The sequence below is a fragment of the Mesoplodon bidens genome (genome assembly GCF_964165515.1).
Source record: "Mesoplodon bidens genome assembly, chromosome: 9".
In the NCBI taxonomy this organism is placed as follows: Eukaryota; Metazoa; Chordata; class Mammalia; order Artiodactyla; family Ziphiidae; genus Mesoplodon; species Mesoplodon bidens.
The window spans coordinates 15,438,097-15,458,508 of record NC_138166.1 but is presented as its reverse complement, the minus strand read 5'-3'; the positions used below and the strand labels follow the sequence as shown (position 1 = coordinate 15,458,508).

Genomic DNA, 20,412 nt, shown 5'->3' with positions numbered 1-20,412 from the left:
ATCATCTTCGTGGTGATTCAAAATGCACTTAGCATATTAAGACCATATGAAGTCATCTAGTTTCCTGGCTAATTTTTATTTAAGCGTGAGTTATTATTTAAATTTACATTTATTTAAGTTTTTGTCTTTTGTCTTTCCAGCTGGTTCTATAACCCTTTAGTTTGGTCCTTAACACCTAGGAGAGTGCAACTGTACAGCCCGTATTCAGAAGGAAGGCTCATTTTAGATGCTTCTGTTCATACTTTGAGACCCAAGTACTGTACAAATGTTTCTTTACTTTTCCCATTTCCTAACTTTGCAGCTTAACATTTCAGAAGCAGCCTACCTGCGATGTGCAGCTATGCATCTCTATCTCAGGATGCCTTTGGCTCTTTCCGCAGGGTCCTGGACTCATTGGGGAGGAGGGGGATTTCGAGTTTTTGAGGCCTGGGCATTTGTGGAAGTGAATAAGGTTTTTCACATTCTTTGGAGAGACAGTTCTACAAAATGAAACTTTCTCTCACTAATACTGGGCACTTTTCACAGCTAATTTAAGTGTATTTTATGCCAACTGAGTCTGTCATGAAGCTTCCAGTAAGAGGTGAGGAGGGAAAAGGAAAAGAAAAAGAAGCAATGACAGGAGAAGACCTCATTGGCTACAATTATGTTCAAAGGAGGAGGTGACTGTTGTGTTTGCGGATACTGCACAGGGCTAAGGCTAAGCCTGGTGTCTTGTTCACAGCCGGGTGCTGGCTGGGCATTTGGTCACTGATGTTCGTTAGGTTTTAGAGGAAGAAGCAAAGATTGGTTCAGTATAAATGATTATGGCCTGCAGACTTCTGGGTTAAAGCCTCTTTCTTATTTTATATAGAAAACCATCATAGGACATTTGCCAGAGAAATAGATTTGCTCTTATTTGCAGCCATGATTGTCTGAGGTTAAAATCCCCTGTTTGTAGTCCAGGTTGCTTGGAACATTGATGCTGAGGTCCATGTGATTTCAGTTGTTTCCACATGAAAGGGCAGGAGTGCCTTACTCACCATTTGCGGGGATGGCCAGGAAAACCGTCACGGATGTTCCTGTTTCATTTATCGGAAGTTGTTGACTGTCACTGAGCCAGAAACTCACGTTTATTTCACAGATTGTGGACAAAAACGTGACTGATTGGAATGATTCTGCTTCCTAAGGAGTAGTCTGCAGAATCATGTTTTTATAAAAACCTGATGGTGATGACTTCATTAAAATGCAAATTAAACGGCAAACAACCAGAACCCACTCACCTGTCCATAGCATTTAACCATTTGGAAATTTTTCAGTCCTTTGCTTTAAGAGAATGGAGGAAATGCTGAATAGAGCTCATGCATTCATTTTAATATCCAGTGTTCAAGGTGTATCCTGTGATCATTGCAGCTTCAGTGTGATAAGCTTGATTTTTTTCTACATTGACAACAAATGCCCAGAAAAATGGCTATTTTTTAAAATTTACCTGTGGGGTGTGACATTGAGTTTGTAATTTTTAGAGCACGTTTCCCAAACTTGAACGTAAAGATGGATTGCCTGGGGATGCTGTTGAACAGCAGATTCTAATTCAGTGGGTCTGGGATAGACGTGAAATTCTGCATATGTAGCAAGCGGCCGGGTGAAGGCTGATGCTGCTGGTGTGAGGACCCACTTTGAGTGGCAAGAATTTAGAGACAGAAATGTAAATACGATGAAAGGATGCCATCGAATAAACGATCAGTTACATTTATTGCTTAATAAATTCATCAGGATGACTAAATAATTCTTGAAAGCTGCACAGTAAGAAGATTTGAAAGTGTTCATGGGTTACTCCTTTCTATGACCCTGGACATTATGTTGATTGGACTGCAGTATTCCTTCCATTTGCTGACTAATCAAATATTAGATATTATAAATTATGGCTTTAACAGCGACATTGAAGCAGAAGGGAAAGAACCAACATTTTAAAAAGTGATCTCAGTGGGGAGGGAGTTAGGGGTTGACATGTACACACTGGGAGTCAGGGATTGACATGCACACACTGCTGTATTTCAAATAGATAACCAACAAGGACCTACTGTAAAAAATAAATAAATAAATAAAGTGACCTCACATCTGGATCTTCTTAAACAGAAGGCAGAGAAATACTTCTGCAGTATTGCCTATAATAATGTGCAAAACTGGTGTAGCCAGTGAAATCTAAAGTAATGATCTCATGAGAACGCAGGCCTTGGAGAGAGGTTTTGCCTTAGAATCACTGTCAGTTATTTTTCTAAAAACATAGTCCTAGCTTTTTAAACATTTTGATTTTTACACCAGAGACCCTGTGTGGGATTTGATTTCCCCATAAACATGGAATAAGACATATAGAAGCTAGTTGTTTGTAGGTGTTGTTTACTTTTTACTCTGCTCAGGATTTACTAGGGGCCAAGGTCAAAGATTTTGAAGGAGACTACCCTTTCAGTAGGACAAAAGTAGGTCATCCCATGTTTAGTTTTCTATTCTGAAAGTTCGACTTTAGGACTCTAAAGAACTTTGGCGTGGGATATAGCAACCTTCTTTTTTCTCCTTTTTTTCAAAATTGTTTTGACGATTCTGTGTCTTTCACATTTCCATATAAATTGTAGAATTATCTTGTCAATTTCCTCAGTGAGCCTACTAGGATTTTGGTTGTGATTACCTTGAATTCTCAACGGAGGAACATCAACATCTAAACAACATTCATGAAAAGATGTCGTGCAAATGCCAGGGATAAGAGTCCCACAACCTTTCAAAGGAGAAACAATTTCTCTTTGAGATGTCTTCAAATGAAGGCTGAAAACATCCTACTAAACGCTTTTTAATGAGAATTAGCCTTTGCCAACTGCAGGCAGGGCTTCTGTTCCTGAAAAGTGTCCTCTTGGCAAAACCCCATTGTTGTGGGATCAGTATCTTTAGACTTGCTTATCTTGCACATTGTTTCTGGTAGGATGGATTGTGCTGGTTTATTTTTATCCCATTCCTACACTGTGACACAATAGTGGTACTTTTTTAGAAGTGTGTTGGGTTGCTTTAGTTCATTATTGCTCATGGTTGGAAGGTAAAAAGGGCAGTGGGAGATTTCGAGATAGGAATTTTGAGACCCCAATTCTATTCCAGGATGGCCTGTGGAAAGCGTTACGGGAAACCAGCAAGGGATGGGGATGCCGCTGGGTCTAGCAGCAGAGGATGGTCCTGGGATCTTTGATCTCCAGGCCTATAGGGGAAGGGGAGGAAGCTGTTATCAGAACTTAGGGAGAGGAGATGTAGTTGTTGGAGGGGCCACCAGAGGGTTGAGGCTACTGCGATGGTGGCTGCAGGGAAGGGACCAGGGGAACCACTGTCCCCACGTCTCTGCTCTTGCCTTTCCATCTTCTGCTGGCTTGAGTTCTCATGATCAACTCTAGACAGAAGCCAGAGGGGCAGGGCCGGGTGCAGTCCCTAGAGGTGCTGAACCAGGTGAGGAGGGGGGAGTGTGGATCTGTAGGCGTCAGTGCAGAGTATGACCCACAGAAGTGTCTGCATGTGTTTACAGATGGCCCGAACAGCCAGTAAAAGGCTGTTCCAGAAGCATGTTTCCCTTATGCAAATATCATGTAAGTATCACTCAGGGTGTCCAGAAGACAGTTGTGTTCTTCCTACCCATTCTATCACGTGGTAATTCTTACACACCAAACTGTGCTTCTTAAAAAAAAAACCCTTAAAGTATTCCCCTGTCCAGACAAGAGTCTGGTGATGCAGCCCAAAGCAGCATACTGTTAGTCTCGATACTTCAAAAATTCACACAAGGTTTGCATTTAACTTTATAAAATATTCCATATTAACCATATGAATGTGGTGAATCCAGCTCCAGAAGCTCCAATTAAATCTGAAAAGTGGGCCTCATCCAAACTATATTTAATAGTTTCTTTTCTTTAGTAATTCACTTCGTGCAGATCAGACTTTAAAAATAGCTGCAGAAAATTGAAAATCAAGGCGTAAAAGCAAAATACAGAAATGTGTGCAGAAATAATTAGTGCTGCAGGATTTACTTGTTGCTTCGCTCGTTTATTTCTTTGTTTGTTTGTGACGATTGCATGTTTGTTGATGAGACGTATTTTCAGCCCTGAGTGCCCAGGAGCAGAAGTCCATGTGCTCTGACAGGCAGCCCTCACAGCCATAACGAGCATCCTCTATCTCACCTACGTCTCCCAGGACCTTATGCTGCCCCTCTGTTCCAGTGTTCTTTAAATAAAGGTCTTGAAGGCACTCAGAGTTCCTTCTTGAGCACAGATCTTTAGAAAACTGCCACAGGAACAAACGGAATGGAAAATACCACGTCCAGCTCTATATCAGGACTCATTTCCAGAGGAAGTACCATTTGGTTTTCAGCCTATTAGCAATCTCCTTTTTTTTTTTTTTTTTTTGGACTTCCATTCGAACCTGCAATTCGTATAAACATGTTTACATCAGATTACTGTTAGTTTTGGATCAATAAACATTCAAGGTAGAAACCACTAGTGAAATTGCCTTTGAGTCACATCCTGTTGGGCCTGTCTAAAATCCTTGGTAACGGTGAGCCCTGGCAATTGGAGTATGTTGCACATTTAGGAACCTGTGGAATCGGGGTCCTGCTTCAATATGAGCTTACCCAGAATGCGATTTCAAAAGTTCTTTAGGCACCCTGTATCTTTCTCTTTGTGCTTATTCACGAAGTGTTTGTGAGGCAGGAAGGGTCAAGTTACCAAAGGCATCATTAATAAAAAAAAGGAGTTTGAAGAGGGACAGTGTCCTTTCTGATATCACTCAGTGGCCCCAGGCAGGACTGCGGTGGGGACTTTGTTGTGAGGATCTGTTCATACAATTCTTTCCACCAAAAGTTTGGGAAACAGTGCAGTGCTTGCCCACAGGACATTACAGAACAAGCAGCTACACTGTACTGACGTGCACCTAAGGTTTTTTGTTTTGTTTTTCTGAACTACTTGTTGCTGAGCCACTCTTTGTGGCCTGATCTCTAATGTTCTTATAACGAGGTGACGTCCTCCGAGGCCTTTTGCCAGTCTGAGGCTCGTTGGAAGTCTTCTTTCTAAGTAAGGGTAGAGTAGGGAGAATGCGTATTTTGTATAACCCATGTCCCCTCACCCAGGGTATTTGAATGAATATAATGACCAATTTTGGATGGAGGTGGTGTCAGATGGTTCCATTGAACAAAAGTATGGATACAGCAGTTGCTATATTGGCATCCCTGGCAATGTGATACAGACAGTGAGAGTGAATGTAGAATGGATGAAAATGACTTAGTTGTCTAGGGAAAAGCTACCAGCCATGTTTCTTTCCCTGCTGCTGTCTTTAGGGCATTATAACCTTGTAGTTAGAAGCTGACTCTGGAATCATACTGTTTGCTTTGAATCCCAGCTCAGTTACATACTAGTGTGTGACTGTGGTCAATTGTTTAACCTCACCAATTTTCAGGGTTCTCATCAGTAAAATGAGGCTAGTCTTTATAACCTAACTCACAAGATTGTTGGAAGGATTAAATTCATTTTTAGGTATAATGCATTTGGAACTGTGCTTGATGTATTTTAAATTTATATCATATATTTATATCATAAATATAAATTTATATTTATATCATAAATTTATATATATTATAAATTACATAATTTTATATTTATATAAATTTTATATTTTATATAAATTTATAAATTATATATAAATAATTTTATAAATTATATAAATTTATATGTAAATATAAATTATATCATAAATTTATATTTATATCATAAATTTATATCATAGATGATAGCTAATAAATTAGGGAATATGGAGTTATTAAGACGGAGCATTTTCCCAAGAGGAAGAAAAGCAAAAACATGTCTTTACTCTCTTCTCTGGACTCTCCTTTTCATCTGATTGCTACCCATCAACTCCCTCTTGTCTTAGGCAATTTACAGTTCCCAGTTGAAATCCTGAGTAGGGTTTTGTGGACTTTGGATCCACCTAAGTCAACATCTTCCTTCCTATTTGTACTGCAGTTGAGTGTGCTCAAATTGCTGATTCACCTTTTGCTGGTACTGTGGGTAACTGAGGTCACAAAGATGGCTCGAGGTGTCTGTAGGAAGAAATCAGGCATAGGACTGATCCCCAGTGAAGTGCCTGGGTACAGAGCCCTCCCTGGTTGCTGTGGCCACATGCCTTTCTAACAGCTCCTCTGTAGGTGGGTTGCCACCAGTTTGGCAGACAACTTTTCTCTCGTGGTATATGGAGGAATATCTTCCCCTAGCTAAGCAGCGTGAGGATTCATTTGAGTGAGTTAATGAGGTTGGAGGATCACTGTGCAATATTGGCATGAGATAGTGCTCCGTCCTTGGCGGGGGGGCACTGGAGAAGGAAAATATGGTCCCTCTCAGAGCCTCAGGATGACTCAAAGGCTTTAGCCAACTGTCACTGAATTTTGCTGTAAATGTTGTATTCTGGGTTGGATACTGGAAGTATCAGGTTTCATAGAAAAGTAGTCTTGAGACGAGGTGACCCAAGCAAGAGGAAGAGAGGGGGCACCCAGCTTCCTGGAGAAGAAGAAGGGGTCAGATGCCAGGGCTCACAATTCATCTTTGCTACATCAGTATTCCTCAAGCTATCTTTTCCAACAAGATTTTTTTTTTTTAAGTCAGAGGACTAAGATGTCCTCAACTTTAAAGGATTGGGGAGGGTAGAAGAGAGCAGAATTCTGGAGCATGATACCTCACCAGGTAGACCCATGATTGAAAGCAACTTTGGCTGGTGCTTACTGTACCTGCATTTTGGGGGCCCACCTCACTTCTCTTTCCTTTCCAGGCTCCTGAACTTTCTTTCCTCCACTGCTTTCTAATTCCCAGTTGCTTCTATCCCACTTAGGATAAACCTGCTCATGTCTGAGACTTGCACTTTCCCTCTACCGTGCGTTATTCTCAAACTTTTAAAGTCTGAAGCCCACCCAAATGGGATGGAAGGCTGTGAACCTTCCCTCTCTCATTTGTTCTTGCTTACCTCCCTGAAAGTGTTTCCCAGAATTAGCAAGAAGGCTCACGCCAACCTCCGAGAGGCTTTGATGACGTGATGGCTAATGTACTGTTGAGATCTGCCAGGACAAGAGTAGTGGATGTCGTAGCCGTGCAGAAATAGATCCCACAGAGGACCAGATGGAAGGCAAAGTGCAGGACCTTGATGGGCACCTGAACCACACCAAAGGATGACTCATCTTATTGTTCTCAAATCAGGCCACATTAAAGCCACTTCTTTAAGTCTTGAAACATATCCAGAAAGAGGTAAAGGGACTAGTACCCTGAAGTTGGGGAAACAGTGCGGTGTGTACCCATAGGACACTTCAGAAAAGCAGCGACCTGCACTTGCGGGCACCTAGTGGTCTCCCTCCAGTCCGAGGTTTTGGATCTTTGCACAGCATCAGAGTGAGCGCTTGATAAATGGATAGGTGGGTGTACAGACAGATAAATGAACGAATCATTTGGGTGTGGGCAGTGATAGAAGACCATCTGTCTGCATCCTGTCCAGAAAAGGCCATGGTCCTCCCATGTACTTGATTCCTGGATTCCGTGAATCATGTTTACCTAATTTGATGTGCTCTTCTTGCTTTATAAAGACAGAAAGTGTGAAGAGAGGGGCACCTCCTTGTTTAGAGAAAACTAATTAGATTGTAGGATTCTTTCCTTGACTTTTAGAGTCTGGCTTAAGGAAGCATGAATCACCCAGAGTTGGAACTTTGTCTAGTCTGAGCCCTCATCTAATGTGTGAATCTCTCTAGGGCATCCCAGTGGGCAATCCTGCAGAATTCTTTTAACCATCACCCTTGTCCCAGTGTCAAGGGGTATATAAAAACGTGTCTCGGACACCCCCAATGGCCTTCATCTTGAATTACCTTGTTGTCTGCCTCCCCTCCTCTCATCAGTTTCCCACTTCGGATCATAGGACTTTTTTTCTTGCTTGGGGTCATACCTCACTATTTCTTGACCTTGCTTTGATCTTTCCCCTGATTAACAGAAGTCCTTTCCACGTGGAATGGAAGATTGTGAATTTTTTTCTTTGATTTCAAATGCCAACTACTCTTTTTGAGAGCTGTGAAACACAGTGTTCCATTCCTAATTTTAACATATGGAGAGAAGGCAATTATTCTCTCACTGCTACAATAGTCAGCATTTAATTTGCACTGGACTCTGAGGATTTGAAATTGGATCCGAATTTTGGCTTTACAGTGTGGGGAAACTGCCCAAATTAAAACGAGTTCTAAATTTTTAGGGACTTGACTTGGACACTTTGTACATGAACAATTGCTCTAGAAAAGTATGTGAGAGTCACATCATTGGAGCAGCCTTTGTAAACCAAGCTGAGAAACGAACTGCTTTAGGAGACACTGAAAAAAGATTTATTAGCTTAAATATTCCAAGTTACCATATTCCTGCTTTAAATTTTTTTTATTTTTTGCCTATGTCATGATGTCCTTTAGGATCAGATCAGAAGTTCTGAACTCAGGGCTGAGAGTGAGAAGATGAACACCCAGCCAGCCCTAGAGGAATATTTCAGAATCTCACTGAAAGGAAAGGCAGTTTGAGAAAGTTTCTTCAGTTGAGAATATTATTTTGCATTTGAAAACTGACAGCAACAAAAGTAACAACAGAAATCTTCTTGTGTCAAAACAGCAAAGTGTCAATGTACACGAAATTAGCTTTGAAGTAAAAGACCTAAATCCTAAGCCAAGATGCACCAGGCGCAGAATTTTCTTCCTTTTGCCTGTGGAGGAGGAAGATGTGTCATGTTGTCAAAATCTGAGTATCAGATGCATGAATATATAGTAATCCTCCTGTAATATCAGTGGTGCCAAGCTGTTCAGGCTTAATTGGTATTGTCAGCATAGCCAGTAGAGAGGTGAACGAGAGAGGCCACCTAAATTATAAACTCACTGTTAAATATTGTAATATTAGAACAAGGTAAAAGGTACATTTTTTTGTCATCTCAATTCTAGGTTTCAGTGTGCTTGATGCCTTATGATACGGCCTTTTTATGTAGCAGATGAATCTCATCACCTGTATCAGGGCTGCCGGAGAAAAATCACAAAACTGCTTAAATGTGGGCACCTGCACATTGGTGGTTTCTGCCTCAGCTGGGCCTTTGGTTCCACCCACGATTCCTGCTTTGTGTTTCTGGTTCTTACCTTTTCCAATTCCACATCTAAACCATTCCCATCTCCCTGGAGACTTTGCAACAACTCAGCACCCTGATTGTCACCAGACGACCCATTCAGCCACCACAGAAGAAATGAAGTCACCCTTGACTCATTCGGTTCTCACCCTTTTCGTCTCATAAGCTGGGAAGTTCTGTATGTTTACTTCTTGAGGGTTGGTTTTATCTGTTCCTTAGCTCCGGCTGTCATTTATTGCCTGGACTATTTAAATAATCTCTTAACTGGTCTCCCTTTTCCACTCATTCTCTCTTCTAACCTGTCCTTCACACTGTCACCAGGCAGCACAGATTTAATCATGTGGCTGTCTCCAGGGAAGGGAAAAAACTCTTCATTACCGTCCCATGGTCTCTACAAGCAGATGGACGTCTTTAGTCTTGCAGACGAAGCCTTTCCGTAATCTGCCCTCTGCCTAGCATGCGAGCCACATCTACCCTAGTTCCACATCTTGCACCCTTGCTCAGACCTGTCACGTGACCACAGTCCCTGGAACGCAGCTTGCTCTTCTGCAGCCCCTAGCACAGGGTTTGGCAAGCAGCCTTCAGCAAGTCAATATCAGTTGGAGATAGAAACGAACGGACGTTCTTCTCTGCCTTCTATTCATTGAGATTTGCACTCTTTAGGGAAAATGTCTAACATGATACATTGATTATGGATTCAAGAATGAGAAGATATTTGAAATACGACTCATTCCATTCACCAGTTTGATGAATAAATCTCTTCTCTAGCACCTCTAACTTTGGGTTAAACTTAAATAACTCCTAGGACAGTGAGCTCATTACCTCTACCGACAAACTATTTAATTTCCAGAAAACCATGATAGAAATTTCTGGCACAAAGATTTTCTTGATATAGCTTTTACCTGCCCATGCTGGTTCTTGATCTTGGTTTCTGATGGGAAAAGTCCAAACCTTCTTCCTGATGTTGGTCCTTCAGGTATTTGAAGACAGCTGTACTCTTTTCCCTTTGGTCTCCTTTTCTCCCTGTTACTACACCAATTACATCATTTATGCCTCTTACCTCATGGTATCAACTCTCTGCCTTTCTGGGGGCCCCTTCAGCTGGCTCCAGGTTGTCTACGTATCTATGTGTTTATCAACTTGTTCACCACATAGAATCATTCAGGACTGCTCCCTGGGTACCTCTCATGCTTATTCGTGTAGCCTGAGATTACATTAGATGCTTTGGCAGCAATATCACTTTGTCAGCTCATACTGACTGTCGGCGAAAATGGTTCCTTATTTCTGCTTAAGGGCAGGAACCATGTATTTTAACATGCATCCTGTCTCATTGTAGTTGAAAGTTGAATACATAAATCTGGCACTTGGACAATTATATTTTGACCTACATTTTATCCCTGTTGAATTTCAAATTGTTAGGGAAGCTTTCTTTTGTGAATCCTGATTCTCATCATATAACATATCCAATATCCTCCCCAACTTTTTGCCAGTATAAGTTTAGGCCATTGATAAATTATTCGATAGTGTTAGATAATAATATCTATAATAATAGTAGATATTTATTGAACAGTAATTATATGCTAGGCATCAAAGCTCAGCCTTTCCATGTGTATCCTTGGTAGTTCCACACAGTACTGTGAAGTAAGTACCATTGATACCCTCTCCTTACACATGAATCACTGAATCAGGTATAGGTCCCCAAGGGCTGCCTCTGGAAACCTTTCTTCCAGTTGATATTAATTCACTCATCTGTATCTTTTGAGGAGAGTCTTTCAACTAGTTACTAACAATCTACTTGCTTGTACTAGAATCTAATACATAAATCTCTTATATACCAGATATCAGTATGATAAACTCCTGATCCGTATCTTTATGATTTTTCCTGATTACTTTAGTAACATATAACCATAGAGGAAATTATGGAAAATGTAGCAAATTATAAAGAAAAAAAAAATCACTCTGAATCTTACCATCCAGGAATAACCACTGTTAACTTTAAAATAGTTCATCTATATATTTGATCATGTTTCTTACACTTATCAACTTATTCCCTAGTTATAATGCCCAGTTCTTTCAAAAATTAGTGTTTTCTGTCTTTCACAGACTCTTAAGTGAGAAAAGGTTATTAGTTAATAGAGTGATTATTTGTCCTTTTAATCGTTATGTTACTGGATACATCCAGCTTTGTCTAAATAATAAATTTGCAATGAGGAATAATATATCTTTCATATTATTCATATATGATGTTGGTTTGGGAAATTGAGTGAAGTTGAGTAATTGGTAATATATGTGAATCTGTATACAGTTTTAGTGTTTTTAAAAATCTTTGGGGGCCTCCCTGGTGGCGCAGTGGTTGAGAGTCCGCCTGCCGATGCAGGGGATACGGGTTCGTGCCCCGGTCCGGGAGGATCCCATATGCCGCGGAGCGGCTGGGCCCGTGAGCCATGGCCGCTGAGCCTGCGCATCCGGAGCCTATGCTCCGCAACGGGAGAGGCCACAACAGTGAGGAGGCCCGCATACCGGAAAAAAAAAAAAAAAATCTTTGTTTAGTAATGCCAAAGGAAGGAATACTAGCATATATTATAAACAATTAGTTTTAGAATAGAATAAAATAATCATTTTTTACTTATATACTTAGAATAATTACTATTTACCTCCAGAGCAAATTTATTTCTTGAAGGAATCTGCATGGACTCTGACTTGTTGGCTAAATACTTTGATACTTGGGTTTAGTTAAAACATTCTAAACTGAGTCTAAGGAAGTATCAATTTGTACAAGATTATATCTTTAAGGAAACAAATTAGCATAAGCTGATGTAAAACGTAGCCATAGGAAGTACTTTGTATGAGTGTATGTTTTAATGCCCAAATGGTTATGTTTTGGAAAAACATATTTGGTAATGCCATAGGGTGTACGTATTCTGAGAAGGCAGCATTTATGGAGTTTTTATAAATTCTTAAATAAGTTGGTGTTTTAGATACTAGGCATGGGAATCTCGAATAGTGTACCCGATCATGACTCTCAGGGCCCTTCTGCTCTGTCCCAAGTAACTTTCTGCTGTATCGCTAAGAACTACTTCTTCTGATACCCAGTCCTGTGCTCTAGGAAAACAGAACCACTTATGTCCAGTTCACAGTCCATCATGATTCTTCCAGTGGTCTTTGCTTAGGCTGCTTCCTTGACTGGAATGTACTCTGCCACGTTCCTGTCTGCAGGTATTGCCAGCATAGTTTTAAATTTGAAGTTTAGTTGATTTACAACATTTTGTTAGTTTCTGGTATACAGGAAAGTGATTCAGTTATATATGTGTATGTGTATATATGTGTGTGTGTGTGTGTGTGTGTATATATATATATATATATATATACATATTCTTTTTCATATTCTTTTCCATTGTGATTTATTACAGGGTATTGAATATAGTTCCCATGCTATACAGTAAGACCTTGTTATTTATCTCTTTTATATAGTAGTTTGTATCTGCTAATTCCAAACTCCTAATTTATCCCTCCCCCACCCCCTTTCCCCTTTAGTAACCATAAGTTTGTTTTCTATGTCTGAGTCTGTTTCGTAAATAACTTCATACTTGTGTCGTATTTTAGATTCCCCATATAAGTGATATCATATGGTGTTTGTCTTTCTCTGTCTGACTGACTTCACTTAGTATGATAGTCTTTAGGTTCATCCATGTTACTGCAAATGGCATTATTTCATTCTTTTTTATGGCTGAGTAGTATTCCACTGTATGTATGTACCACATCTTTTTTTTTTCTTTTTTACTATTATCTTCATTTTACTGATGAAGAAATATACTCAGAGAGGTTAAGTGAGTTGCTGGTATGTTGTACCACATCTTTTTATCCATCCATCTGTTGATCGACATTTAGGTTGTTTCCATGTCTTGGCTATTGGAAATAGTGCTGCTATGAACATTGGGGTGCATGTATCCTTTCAAATTATAATTTTCTCTGAATATATGCCCAGGAGTGGGATTGCTGGATTCCAGCATGTTCTGAAGAATCCCCACCAGGATTCCCTGAAGAGCTCAGCTCTAAGGGAATATTGCTTCTAACACCTTGCAATCCACTCATCTTGCTTATTACAGATTGTCTTTGATTTGTTATTTGTGAACTTGCCTTGTCTACTCCATTAGATCATAAGCTTAATTTAAGATTAAGTCCTGGGGCCTTATTTTATTCATGTATCTATTTCTGGATGACCAGTTCTTAGCACGGGCTTTGTGTATCCCAGGGCCTCTTTGAACATTTATTGAATGGAAGAGAGTGTCAGGAGATGGTGGGGGAGAATTTACCATGTGCCTGTGGCTCCAGTAATTCTAAATCCATCCCTATGAAGTAGGCTAGTACTTTTCTCAAATACCTTTGATTCACCGTTTAACAAAAAATTGAGCAACTGTTATGCATCAAGCATTGTGCCAGATGCTTTGGACAAAAGGACAAGGCATAGCTTTTGTCTTTAAGTCTTACAGCCTACTGGAGAAAAAATATGTGAATAAATGAATGCTATAGCATGACACTTCCTCAAGGTCATGCAGCCTGCGCGTGGTAGGACTGTGATTAAAATCCAGGTCTGTTCAACTCCAAAGCCACTAAGCCAAGACACTTACAGAACAGAAAACTAGCTGTGCTAAGAGAGATGTCTCCTCAGAAGAGCGAAACAACAGCCTTGCTCTGCTTATTGTTTGAAAATATTATTATTTTTTTAAGATCTTTATTGGAGTATAATTGCTTTACAGTGGTGTGTTAGTTTCTGCTTTATAACAAGGTGAATCAGCTGTACATATACATATATCCCCATATCTCCTCCCTCTTATGTCTCCCTCCCACCATCCCTATCCCACCCTGAAAACATTATTAAATTGAACCATTTTGTTTTATTCACAAACTAGGTCCTTCAGAAGCTTGGGAAAGCTGATGAGACAAAAGATGAACAATTTGAAGAATATGTGCAGAACTTCAAACGGCAAGAGGCAAGTATATTTATCTCATTTCTGGAGTGGGAAATGGGTTGGCTTTGCGTTTTAGTGTGTAAATAAAGTACCTTGAGGTTGAAGAAAGATCTTCTTCATTGGGCTTGGCATTAACTTGAGGGGAACAATGGTTAATTCTGTAGACTTTTTCTGTGCAAGGCAAACAGGTAGTAGGCACTGCAGGAAGAAGATTTGTGTTTTAGAATCTCAGGAGATGAAGACTTTGCTTCTCTGAAGCTCTTCAATACAGATTACGGATCTAAAGGAAAGACGATCTTTTTGGTGATTTATTTTCCACTGAGTATTAGCAGTAATTAAATACTTCTGACAAAATTATTTCAATTGCTGCATGCTTTAAGATCACACATTTTCAATAGAGAGTATATCTCCCAAAGAGGGAGAAAATTGGTTATTGGTGGATGAAAAATATCATACTCTTTTTACGGGAATACTTCACATAAGTAGACATGGTATATCTGTGGTATTAAAATTTCATGGGGGTATAATTAGGAAAAAAATGTCTAAAAAGTTTCCTCAGGGGAGGTGATAATGAAAAAAAAGGTTGAAAAACACAGTTTGTGATATTTGTTCCTTTAAAAGGGTGCTAATGTGTTTAACAGACATATGAATAAAGAAACAAACTGTTGTTTAAATTATTTGTTTATGGGCTTCCCTGGTGGCGCAGTGGTTGAGAGTCCGCTTGCTGATGCAGGGGACACGGGTTCGTGCCCCAGTCCGGGAAGATCCCACATGGCCCGTGAGCCATGGCCGCTGAGCCTGCGCGTCCGGAGCCTGTGCTCCGCAACGGGAGAGGCCACAACAGTGAAAGGCCCCTGTACCGCAAAAAAAAAAAGAAAAATTATTTGTTTATATTTCTAAGGCTTGATGAATGGCTGGCATATCATCTTTAGAGAGCATGCGTGAAGGTCAGGGAGAGGGGAGATAAAGGCCGGGCTCTCTTACATTAGAAGCTTCAAATCTGGAGATCATTCTAGAGGTGGGCTGGGCCAGCAAACTCTGGAAAATAGGGTTTGGACACAGGGAAAATGTAAGGACATGGGTTTATTTTCCTGTTGTCATTGGAGCCACAAGTGTCCACAGCAGAAATTGTGGCCTCAGGGATGACAACCAGCAATGGAAGATCCACATAGGTTTTATGTCACTGCCTTTGCTTCTGTTTGCAGATCCTGATCCTGGAGGTTTCTTTTTTCCATTTGTGTATCAGCATTCTGGCTGTTTTGTAACATGCTGTTTCTTTTCCTCACCAACAGGGGATATAAAATCCAGCAGGTAGAGCCTGGTAGACTAGTCACCACCAAAACACATTCCTGAATGTCTCCAATTTCATCCCAAGACTAAGGGTCGGACAGATAGGAACTCAATTTATTATGAATAAGAGTGATCTCGTTCTATCTGAAAATGAGAAAAGAGAGAGGGGAGTTGGAGAAGAAAACGGTCATAGAGGGAAAAATGGATCATGTCCAGATCACTGAGTATTATAGAGAGCTTTGGATTTATGATGGTAGAAAAGAGAATTCCTAGAGAAATGTTGGATGTCGGCTCACAGACTAAGTTGCCCCCCAGTCTCCTCCAGGAGAACAGATTCTCCACATCTCCTGATGTTCTCATTTGTTGAGTTCTCTTGCACTTTCTCATACACTAGGATAGCACTCGTGCGGATCATTGACTTGGATGGCAGCAACTTCCCACAGAGAAATTTGTCAATCAGTGCCCTTGTTACTTTGCAGGGCAGTCCCCAGTGTCTGCTTGAAGGGATTGGCTTTGGATAGCAGAAGTGACCCACGTTTACAGATTTCCCTACTTGAGGATTTACCCTCTATCCTTTGAAACCGAGTCTTCCTGTCTGGTGTGTCCCTGTGGAGCTAATTAGTTCTTTGCTGTTAGATTTTTTTTCTCAATCACTTTTATGGCATTATGATATTTTAGCACCCAGAAGGCTAACCTTGGGAAGCATCAAGTTCAGAAATGCATTCATGATGAGGTAGTACTTTGCATTTTCCAATTATGGGGAATTTTTTTAAATATAAATTTATTTATTTAATTTATTTATTTTTGGCTGTGTTGGGTCTTGGTTGCTGTGCATGGGCTTTCTCTAGTTGCGGCGAGCGGGGGCTACTCTTCGTTGTGGTGCGCGGGCTTCCCATTGCTGTGGCTACTCTTGTTGTGGAGCACGGGCTCTAGGTGTGCGGGCTTCATTAGTTGTGGTGTCCGGCCTTCAGTAGTTGTGGCTTGTGGGCTCTAGAGCGCAGGCTCAGTAGCTGTGGCGCACGGGCTTAGTTGCTCTGCGGCATGTGGGATCTTCCCGGATCAGGGCTCGAAACTGTGTCCCCTGCATTGGCAGGCGGATCCTTAACCACTGCGCCACCAGGGATGCCCCTTATGGGGAATTTTTATTGTTCTTTTTTGGACTTTGTTGACTGAACAAGGTGAGGATTGTTTTTTGTCTAAGGTATTAGAGAAAAGTGCAGTTGGCTAAATCATCATCAGTTAAATGCTCTGCTGCTTATTCCTTTCACTGTATACATTTTCAAATGTTATGGAGCCAATAGTATACTGTCATTCTTGAAGATCAACACCTTAGTTCTGTCAAGACCATTAGCAGGTTTCATAATGCAGGTAAAACTTAAACATTTGGGGAAACTTGCACAAGCAATTCTACTTGATAAGAGTAAAACAAATAGAACGGAAATGTAGAAATAGTATTTCTCAGGGAGTCTCCTGACCCTCTTTGCTTCCCTTTGAAAATGTTCTCACATGAAAATCATCTTGCATTTGCACATGCTCATTTTGATATTTTTTTGTTTCAATCAGAAAGAGTAAATTTATAGTCATTTTAGTGCCATGAGGAGGGAGGGAACTTTAACCTTGTCTGTACATTAAAGGGAGAGAAAGAAAAAAGGAGGGGGGTGGGAGGAAGGTGAGGAGAGAGGTTTACTAATCTTCTATTGAAACATATTAAAGGTTGGGAAGAATAGCTGAAGACTGAATTTATTAATACTCTGTAGAAGGAAAAATGTGTCTTTTTAACCCACAGTATGTATTGGTGACCAATTCCCATCTGTTGCATATGCTTTTAGGCTATGTAGAAACATTAACCAAGGATGAAGGCTCTACCAAGATTGTGCTGACCTCTACAAGGCTTATTATTTTTAGTATTAATGTGAATCATTACTCTAAAGGCAGAAAGCATTCTCTTAAGGTGACATACGCTAAAGACATTGACCTAGGAAATCTAGATTTCATATTTTTTTCTGTGTATATGTATTTCAAATCCAACAAAAATACTATTTATAGTATAAAATGAACTTTATTTGGATTTATGCAGTATATTATAGTCATCTGACCATACTAAATTAGTACTTAATCAAAAGATTCTAGAAGTAGACCACTAGGACTTCCCTGGCGGTCCATTGGTTAAGACTCCATGCTCCCAATGCAGGGGGCATGGCTTCGATCCCTGGTCAAGGAACTAAGATCCTGCATGCTGCCCAGTGCGGCCAAAGAAAAAAAAAAAAAAAGAATGTTAAGAAAAGTAGACTACTAGAATGTTCTAGAAAGTATTCAAGCATTTGGGGCTCTGATGATCTTGTTTTTAAATTTCCTTTAAGAAAATCGGAAGAGTCCTTATAGTAATTGATATATTCCCTGCTTCTTCATGGTGGAAACAGAGGTAGCAGACGGGTCTATGTTTGAACTTGAGCTTGAGGATTAGCTTTTATCTTGTTCCAACCCCAAATTCTCTTTTTGATCCCAGACCCCTTTTCCTAAAAGTTATTTGGTTTGCGTTAGCCGGAGAGCATGGATGCAGGGTCTGTACATATGCCCTCACTGTCCACTGCACTCCCCGTTTCTGTGGATTTTGTGGCCCATGAACACCCAGTCAGGACAGGGAGGAAGGAGAGAGGAGGGTCCAGAAAAGGAGAATAGAGTGAGCCCTCCCCCAAGAGCTCAGGGTTTTCCGTGGTGACAAGTGGTAAGGAAAGCAAGGGTTGGAGACGCCTAGCCAGCAGAATGAGACCTGACTTCACCGTTTCCTCCCCAGAGGGTTTGTTTTTTTCCTTTCTATATTTCCTCTCTTCCCAGAGCTGCTAACAAGTAGCAGAAGTGACTGGTGTGAACATCGGCTGCTTCCACTTCAGTTCACCTGGGTGCTTGCTGACGGGTCTGTTAATGAGCCCAGAGAAGGTCCCAAAGTAAAAGGAAGGTCCTTGGCTTCTCTCTCTCCTTCCTGCTCATAAACTTGCCCACTAAGATGCCATGCTTATGGCCAGTGTGCAGATTACAACAGGATAACCCAGGGGCTGGTGGGGCTCAGATAACCAGCTTTGATCACATTTCAGCGAGTACAGATATGGGCGCCCTAATGGACGTGTGGTCTGAGAACTTCTCATATGCAGGAGAAGGGAGCCTCACTTCTGCTCACATCTCCACGGCTTTTTAGTCCCCCCTTGAAATACCACACAGTGTAGCTCTGCTGCTTCTCTCCATGCCCACCACCAGGTAACAGCCTAATTGGTATAACACAGATGAAGAAGGAAAGAAATATTGGGACCTTGAAATGCTCTCCAGTGGGGAGGATCCAGAGCCAGTGATTCTCATTATTAGGATAATCCAATGTCTGAAAGCTGGAGTCATGTCTTCATACTGATCTCTCCTCTGCGCAGGGGTCCCGTGTGGCCGCTTTCATCTTTTTCTCTGCACAGAATCTAGTGCTTTGAACATAAACTTTAAAACATTTGTTAAACTTGAAGCTGAACTAGTGGCAGAAATGATCATTTGGAGCATGTTCCTAGAGCACGTTTTTATTTCTGGGATGGAAGAGGTGTTGAATAGTGCTTGAATTTTTGTAAGCAGTTTCACGACACTTTTTAGGACATATGTATGTAAATAATTAAAAATTACAGAATAGAAGTTTGAAAAAAGAACATAAATACAGGATATATTCCCACAGTGTGTTAATGTGTGGATAAACTTTTTATTTATGGCAAATCACATTTACATTCTGAAAAATTTTGTAATTTCCTTGAGCAGATAGTCCTAACAGATATCCTAGAACTATTTCTCTTTAACACAGATAACCATGATGTGAAAGGGGATGGCTGGTTGTCCCTATGCCTGATGGTGTTATTTAGGGACTGGACTGCTTGCTTCCAAGTTCTTCTTCCACTTTCTCCACTGTGGGTGCTTCCTTATGATTGAACTATCCTTGCCTGACCTGCCATCTCCATCTGTTGAAGTCCTACCTTTGCTTAAGGTCAACTTACAAGATATTTCTTACCTGATGTCTTTCCAGTCCCCTCAGCCAGGCTCTCTCTTTCTCTGTATCCCCCAGTGTACATTTTTTGGTAATTCATCCAAAAGCTCTTGTTCCAGTTTTCTTATATGACAGTTATTTTAGATGGGCATCTATGTCCTCATTAGGTTATAAAATATTTAAAGGAAGGCATCCTTTCCCAGACATTAAAAAAAATCCACCTGCCAATGCAGGGGACACGGGTTTGACTGGGAAGATCCCACATGCCATGGAGCAACTAAGCACATGTGCCACAACTACTGAAGCGTGCGTGCCTAGAGCCTGTGCTCCACAACAAGAGAAGCCACTGCTATGCGAAGCCTGCAAACCGCAACGAAGAGTAGCCCCCACTTGCTGCACCTAGAGAAAGCCCATGCACAGCAACAAAGACCCAGCACAGCCAAAAAAAAAAAAAAAAAAAAAAAAAAATCTCTGCCCTCTAGCACCTGATAGGTGCTTATTAGTAAATATATCCCTCCTTGTCACACTTATCTCTGTACTCACTCTTTGTCTTGGATTTTCCATGCCTCCTCACTCATTCATTGTCAGTGCTTCTCTTCATTGTCATTTACTTTCTCTTTTTCATCCTAATTTTTGGCAGCAAAATAGCCTTTGGAGAGTGTCTCACATGGCCTGGACTTGATTCTAACCTGGGTTATCGAGACTAGAGCAAGGCTCTGGTCCCCTCCCTGGGTTCTGAAGCTGCCCTAGTTTCATGCTACTTCATATGTATCAGCTGGCATGTACGGTATTTTCCATCTTCTGAGAGCTTTACATACGTTTACTCACAATGTAATAAGTAATTTTAATTAGTGCAGAAGAATCGTTTTCAGTCCTTGAATCCCAGTTATATTCTTCAATTTGTCGGGGTTTTTTCATGAATTGTGTTTTAGAGTAAGCTTACTCTTCTCTGATCAGATAATATTTTGACCATAGAGCACT

The 20,412-nt window shown here is 40.7% G+C and overlaps 1 protein-coding gene across 2 annotated transcripts in view; it reads left to right on the top strand.

Annotated features, from left to right (window-relative positions):
• AMPH (amphiphysin) overlaps positions 1-20,412 on the top strand; it is a gene marked incomplete at its 3' end in the record, with an annotated part of 172,357 nt that overhangs the window by 68,489 nt on the left and 83,456 nt on the right. For both annotated transcript variants that reach the window (XM_081244093.1, XM_081244092.1), the window contains exon 2: positions 14,076-14,160. In XM_081244093.1, the coding sequence (XP_081100219.1) occupies positions 14,076-14,160 (85 nt within the window). The remainder of the gene's footprint in view (positions 1-14,075; positions 14,161-20,412) is intronic.